The 7,170-nt window shown below is 62.5% G+C and overlaps 1 protein-coding gene across 1 annotated transcript; it reads right to left on the bottom strand.

The window, feature by feature from the left end:
- Nucleotides 1-2,036: 2,036 nt before the first annotated feature.
- On the bottom strand, nt 2,037-6,254 carry C17H10orf71 (chromosome 17 C10orf71 homolog). The gene has a single exon (XM_008149082.3). The coding sequence runs from the start codon at nt 6,252-6,254 to the stop codon at nt 2,037-2,039; it is 4,218 nt and encodes a 1,405-aa protein (XP_008147304.2).
- Nucleotides 6,255-7,170: the final 916 nt, after the last annotated feature.

Raw genomic sequence — 7,170 nt, 5'->3', positions numbered from 1 at the left:
GACAGAGGCTGGGCAGACAGGTGTCCCTGCTCTCTGACGTGGACAGAGGCTGGGCAGACAGGTGACCCTGCTCTCTGACGTGGACAGAGGCTGGGCAGACAGGTGACCCTGCTCTCTGACATGAACCAGATGCTTGGTTCCTCTGTTGCATCCACTGGGCGAAGAGGCCTGGGAAGTTGACCTTGATCTCCAAATGTCGGCCTTTGTGTTTCCAGCTTTGTCTTGTCAGTGGCTCCGCTCATACTGCCGCCCCACCCAGAGCCCCTTAGGTAAAGTACATTTTTCTGGCGGGACGTGGTTATTGCAGCTCTGGCTGTGGTTAACTGAGGGATACTTCTTTTGTTAGGCAATTCCCTCCTTGGACCCTGAGAATTTTAAAACGAGACATTCCTTTTACTACTTGAGTAAGATGAAGGTGGTGGAGCCCAGATCCTAACTGTGTTCTCTTCGCTTGCAGCCCCGTGTGACTTGTGGGAACCAGGGTTCAGGGACCACAGTCTGACCACCCTCCCAGCTCACCATGGAGCCCACTCACAGGTGTAGACAGAGCCAAGGGCATCGGCTGGGGGATTTGTGTGGTATTTTCACAGTGAAATTAAGGTGTGGCCGCACTTACCGGGAAAAGAACAGGTATAAAGCCCTGAATCCACACCACAGACCTGGGATTGCTCGCGCCCTGAGTATGTGGGAGTCGGGGGCTCACTGAGCTGGGTGCCCTGGCGTGTGTGTGTGTGTGTGTGTGTGTGTGTGTGTGTGTCAGGGACTCGCTGAGCTGGGCGCCTCCCGCCTTCACGCCTGGAAACGCACCTACCCCCATCCCCACCCAAACCCAAGGACAGCGCACTGTGTGGTGCCTCCACAGCTGCCGCCTCAACCAGGAGGGCCGCCTTTGTCCCGTCTTTCCCACAGCACGGAATGAAGGGCTTCAGCGGGCGCCCCCAGGGGGTGGGGCCGTGAGGGCGGACTTGCCCCCCCCAGACTTGCTGGGCAGCCAGGTCACCCGGTGGGCATCTCCTCACAGACCACCGCCCTCCAAGCTGAGGTGGTTGCTGCACTCTGCTCCCTGAGTGCATTCAGCTGCTCCCCTCCAGGCCCCAGAGCCCATCCCCTTTAGAGCACAGAGCTCAGCTCCGGTCACTGACTCAGGACAGTCCGGACCTGACTCAGGTGCCAGGCCACCCACAATGGCGGTCTTGGGTTCTCATCTTTGCCACCTGCACGAGTGGAGATCGTGGCCTGGCAGGCACGAACACCGGCCAACAGGGCCCCCCCCCCCCCACCCCCCCCCCTCCCCCGCTGCTGCTCTGTCCCCAGGGGAAGACCCTGTGCGGCCCACAGGCAGCAGTGGGAGGCCTGGAGGGCAGGTGGCCCTTTCCTCACTCACCAGCTGAGACCCCCCAGGCCCACAGCAGAGACTGGCGTTCCCAGAGGACCACACCTGCAGACCTGCTCCACGGTGTGAAAGGCGGCCTTTTCTTTATCAGAAAACAGCTTTCAGAGGAAAGAGTCCTCAGGTAAGAAAACCCATTCTATGCAAATGGACATTTCTGCAGGTTGCCTCCTGGGGGCCCTCAGCCCTTTCCCCGGAGCTGAGCTGGCATTGGCTCTGTCTCCAGGTGACAGGGGGTCGCCCTGGGGGCCTTGTCTGACCTAGGGGGGTGGGCCTTGGCCTGCCCTTGAGAAAGAGGGGGGTCCAGTGCAGAGAGAACAGCCTTGAGGAGCAGGGTGGGTCCCTGAGTGGCAGGGCCAGGGGAGAAGGACCCGGAGGAAGGAAGGAAGAGGAAAGAAGTGGAGCGGGTCTGGGATCGGAGAGGGGCTCAGAGGGGTCAGGTCAGACCAGCAGCGCCCTCCCAGGGAGAGACCTGGATGCCCTGGAGGTGGGGTGTTTTCAGAATCCCTGTTTTCTTTGAGACCTTTAGGACCTCAAATGGCTAGGTATGTGATGAGTGAGGGAGTGTGTGTGTGCGCGGGGTGGGGGAGGAAATAAACTCTTCTGGGTTTATTGGGGGCAGAGGGGGTGTTGTCTGCTGTAATTCTCAAGAAATGCCTTCTGTGGCAAAGTCCTCTAGATCGTTGGTGGAGATGATACCCAGGCTTGGAGCGTCTACGGCGCCCTCCCCTGGGGTCCCCGGGGGCGCCCTGGAGCCCGGACCTGCAGTGCGCTGGGCGGGGTCGCCAGGAGGCCGGGGGGCTGGCTGTAGGTCAGCAGGGTAGGTGTTGGGGGGCGCAGGGCGGGCTGCCTCCGAGGCGCCAGGGCCCTGCCCGAGGAAGGTGGGGGCAGAGAGCTGAGAGGAGCAGCGCAGTGGCAACAAGGCCGTGGCGTGCAGGGGCCGGATGCCAGGGCACAGCACGTAGGGGGCGGCAAACACTTCGGGCGGGAGTGGTTCCGGGGAGCCCTCCTCAGAAGATGGGATGGGGACCTTGACATATTTGCCTGTCTCTGGGTCATAGAAGGTCTTCATTTTCACCTGAAGCGGCAGGTCGAAGACAAAGTACTCCCCAGATTGGGGGTCTTGGAGGACCTTCTGGGTGGCAGGGTAGGGGAGCAGGGGCCTGAGGGACTGGGCCCCCCCCGACCGCCTCCGGTCAGGCTCTGAGAAGGTGGCCACCGAGTGGCGGTGCACGGGAGGGGGCAGGGCGCGGACGGCGGGGAACCTGGGCAGCAGCCTCTCTCCGGGGGACAAGGGCCTGTGCGCCGCGTCCTCCAGGGGCGGCTTTTCCTCCCGGGCGCCGCCGGGCACGTCCTGCGTCTGGTCAGTCTTCCTCCTCTTGCTGGCCAGCTTCTTCGCCCGCCGCAGGGCCTTTTCTGTCTTGGGCGGCACTGCCGGGGGCTTGGCCGCCGCCCTTTCCAGGTGAGCAGAAGGCTGTGCTTTGTCAGGGAGGACGGCCGAGCCGGAGGCCACGTCCAGCAACGAGCCTCCTGGAGAGAGGGTCCTGAGGTCTTCCGCGGACGGCTCCAGCTGCGGGTCGGCACTGGCCTCCCACGTGAAGGCGTGCGTCAGGTCCTCCCTCCGGGCCACCCTGGCGGGGCCGGGGCCGGGGGTGGCCCAGGGTCCGGGGCGGGAAGGCTCCCCCGGCATCAGGCCCAGCTCACAGGGGCCCTGAGCAGCCTCGTCCCACAGGCTGCTGGCGGCGGGGGAGTGCGCGCTGCTGCCCTCCAGCGAGCTGCTGTTGGGGGAAGCCGCGGGCTCGCCAGCAGCCAGCCTCCTCCCCGGGGGGCCCACTCGGGGTGTAGACAAAAAGTGACTTTGGAAATCTTGCGTCTGCTCTTCCCAGGAGGTTCTGCGTTGCTGTGGGGGTGGCTGGCCTTGTAAGTCACTTTCGGGCAGAGCAATTGTGGGGATGCACCTTGGAGCCTCTGGCTCCCCCAGGGCTGTGGAGTAGCTCCTGCCCTCGTTGGCCACAACCTTCCACACGGCGTCCGGGGGCGGCTCCAGCCCCTCAGCCTCTCCTGCGAGCGGGGGAGACGGGACCTTCCCCCGGGTCTCCCTCCTGGCCACACCGGACGCCCACCCCTGGTCCTCCCTTCCTTTGTGGGCCACATGCTGTAAGAGTGGGCCCCTCATGCCAGTGGGTGTTGGGGTGCTGGGCATTTCCTGGCTCTTGGGGGCACAAAGGCCAGCATCCTCGCCCCAGCCCGGCCTTGGCACATCCTCCTCTTTGTGGCCACTGCCCAGCGGGTCCTCCGAGGACAAGGCCCTCAGCAGGGGCAGCATGATGGGCCTTATCACGGGCGTGGCCCTGAGGGTGTTGTCTTTGATTGCAAACAGCCTGTGCCTGTTGGACGTGGAAGATGGGGAAAGGGCTGTGTCCTTGCTCCCCCCGATCCAAGCGCCTCTGAAGTCAGCCTCCTCCCTCGACGCCTTCCTGGGCCTCTCTCCACACACACTTTCCCCGGCCGCTCGCCACGTTCCCCTCCCGCTCTGCTCCTCCGCGCACGTGGACCCATCACCGGAGGCGCGGTGCTGCGGCTCCTCCAGCCCCTTCTCCTTCTCTCCGTCACCTGCACTCCCGCCATTCCTCCCGTCTTCCCGTGGGCTCTCAGCGAAACCCATCTTCTGCTGATCCTCGAACGAGGCAAACGACTGATCTGAAGAGCTGGTGCTGAACTTGGCCTTACCTTTGAGGCCTGGCACAGAGTCAGACTGGCTGTCGCTGTAAAACACATCTTCCTCCTCGGGAGAAAGGGGCCCCGGGGAGACTTTCTGGTTGAGGTTCGGATCCCGAAGTCCCGCCTCTCTCTCGGGTTCTGTCTCTTGAGAAACGGATCTGGAGAACCGGTTCTCCAGGCTGGGGGCCCGCAGGTGCTGCGCAGCCCGCCCCGCCTCGGGCTCCCCGCTGCAGAGCTTCAGGGACAGGTGCCTCCGGGGGCAGCGCTGCCTGGTGCCTGGGGACCGGCTGGGCCTGGCGGCACCCACATCGGGATCTCCGTGGGTGGCGTCCTCACAGCTGCTTTTGTCGGCAGCCTCCCCGTTGACACAGGAGGGGGCTGTGGCGGCAGCTGGAGGTGAGCTGGGGGCCAGGTAGTTGTCTGCGGAGGTTGCACCAGGATCGGCCTTAGGGTCGCTCTGGGCACTGACGTGGGACAGAGGAGTGTCAGCTGGTCTCTCCTTACAAAGCTCCTGTGGGGGGCTTTCCTCCAGCCCGTTGGGAAGGACGGTGCCATTGCTCAGGGGCTCGTGCTTGCCTCTGCTTTTCTCATCGGGGCCTTTTAAGAGAGGCGAGGGGCTGTATGTGCTCTTGACGCGCTTGCGCACGTCCTTGAGGTTGAACAGCAGGCTGGGGGCCCTGGCTTTGTAGCTGTCCCGGGACTCGCTGGGCTCCTCTTGGTAGCCGTTCAGCTGCCCTGGGGGTGATGGGGTGCCCTCCGCTGGCGGGCTGTGGGATGGATCCAGGACGTGCTTGGTGGGTATGATGGGGGTCAGCAGCTTGCTGATGTTGAAAGGAGGGTTGTAGCAGTCACGGGGGTCCACATTGCCAAGAGCATCATTTTCTGGAAACTGCCCCTGGGGATTGTGCTTCGTATACAAGGCCGGGCCGGGCCTGCTGGCCTGCTTCTCTTCCGAAGCCTCCTGCGCACTTTCTTTGCCTCCTTTTCGAGTCTTTGGTTTCCTCCACGGGGCCTGGCTGGACTTCGCGGGGAGGTCAGGCTGCGAGCTGGAGGCCTTTTCCTCCGTGGGGAACACCTGAGCTCCCGGGTCCCTAGACCTCCAGGGTCCAGATGTGGAGAGAGTGCCCGCTGTCAGCCTGTTCTCTTCGTGCCCACAGCTGGCCCGGAGGTGGCAGGGAGAGACCTTGCTCGCAGGGGCTTGGGACTCTCTTAACGAGGGCGGGTCCTCATAATGTTTGGGGGGTTTGTTTCCAGGGGCGGCCTCAGCAGGCTCCCTCCGCTCCAGCAGCCTTGGCTGGTGGCTGCTCCACGACTCAAAGGCACTGTTTTCGCTGTGAAGGAAGGTGCCTTTGCGAGCCCACTCCTGGCTTCTCCCGGGCTCCCCCAGGGCCGGTCTGTGGGGCGGGGAGGAGAACGGGGGCTCCAATGAGTTGGCCCCGTTGTCGGGTGTTGGGAGGAGGCTGCTGGAGCCCTGACAGGCCCCCTCAGGGCTCCTGGGGGGCTCCTGCTCCGCATGCTTCCTGCCGGGCTGCGTGCCGGAGACCTCCGCGGGCACCCTCCTGACCGTCAGAAAGGCAGAATCAAAGCAGAAGTTGACCCCACTTTCGGGAAGAGGAGCGAATTTGGGGGTGGTTTTGATAGCCGGAGGCTTGTTGGTAGGAGGCCTGCTGTCGCATGGCTGGCTCTCGGTCCTGTCGAAGGATTTAATTAGTGAGGACACTTTGGAAATAGGCTTGCTGCTGCTCCTCAGGCCAGGAATGGGCACCTCCAGTCTCCTCTGGGCCGGTGTCGGTGGGGGGCTGCTTTTGGGGTACTCCTCCTCTCCTTGAACGTATTTGGGGAGCTGTTGGAACGTGGCTGCCCAGCCGGCGTGCTCCGTGCCTTGCGACGGCAACTGGCTCCAAATGCCACTCTTCCTGCGGGCGTGGCTCACCGTCCCCTGGGGAAAATTCCCGAACACCTGGCGGGTGGAATCCGGGGACAGGGCCAGGTCGGAGTCACTGAAGGACGTGTCTTCTGAGATGCACAAGCTCCGGAACGCCCGGTCCGTGAGGCTGCTCACCTCCCTGTCGGCATCGTCCAGCACGCTGCCGATGCTCGAGGTGTCGCTGAAGCCGTCTGTGCCCTTCTTGCTGCCCTGCATCGTCGCCGGCTGGGAGGCCTGTCCCCGGCCAGTCCGTGGGCTCCTCTGGGCGATGGTTCTGGAAGGGCTAGGGGTATCCCTCGTCCCACAAAATTAGCTTCCCGTTGATCAGATGCAACTGCTTTCCCTGCAAAAGGAAGGAGAGCAGGGTGTGAACAGGGTATCCCGCTTAGTGGCCATGCAGGACCGCACACCGGTCCGGCGGCAATGGTGCTTGCCGTGGTTAATTTTATGTGTCAGCCTGCTGGCCTCTGGTGCCCACTTTTGGGTCAAATGCCAGTTTAGCTGTCGCCTTGAAGGTATTTCCTTTAGATGTAATTAGCATTTAAATCAACAGACTTTGAGGAAAGCAGACTGCCCTCCATACTGTGGGTCACAGCCACACGACAGATCCCCGAGGAGGAGGGAACGCTACCTCCAGTCCTTGGACGGCGGCTGCAGCATCAGCTCCGTGGGTGCCAGCCTGCTGGCTGCGGACGTCGGGCTGGCCAGCCCCCACAATGGCATGAGCCAGTTCCTTAAACCTCTCTGACGACACTTTGGCCAATGACTGATTGATTGCATATATGATACTGGTCCCACAGATTATAATGCAGCTGAGAAATTCCCATCCCTCAGTGGCCGAGGGGCCATCCCAGTGCTCAGCACGACGCGATACTCACGAGTGTGTGGAGATGCTGTGCAAACACACCTGTCGCGCTGCCAGCCGTGTGACAGTGCAGCACGTACAGTTATGCACAGCACGGATACTTGATGATGCCAGTAAGCGACGATGTTGCTGGTCTTTGTATTTGCTATACTGTACTTTCTACCATTGTCAGAGAGTGCGCTCTTTCTACTAACAAGAACATGCTTGCGGAAAAAAGTATGCGGCCTACCCCAGCGGCAGCCTCGCACATCTCGCGTTAGCTGAGCG

The sequence above is a fragment of the Eptesicus fuscus genome, chromosome 17 (assembly GCF_027574615.1).
Source record: "Eptesicus fuscus isolate TK198812 chromosome 17, DD_ASM_mEF_20220401, whole genome shotgun sequence".
Lineage (NCBI taxonomy): Eukaryota > Metazoa > Chordata > Mammalia > Chiroptera > Vespertilionidae > Eptesicus > Eptesicus fuscus.
This window is presented reverse-complemented; position numbering and strand designations above follow the sequence as displayed.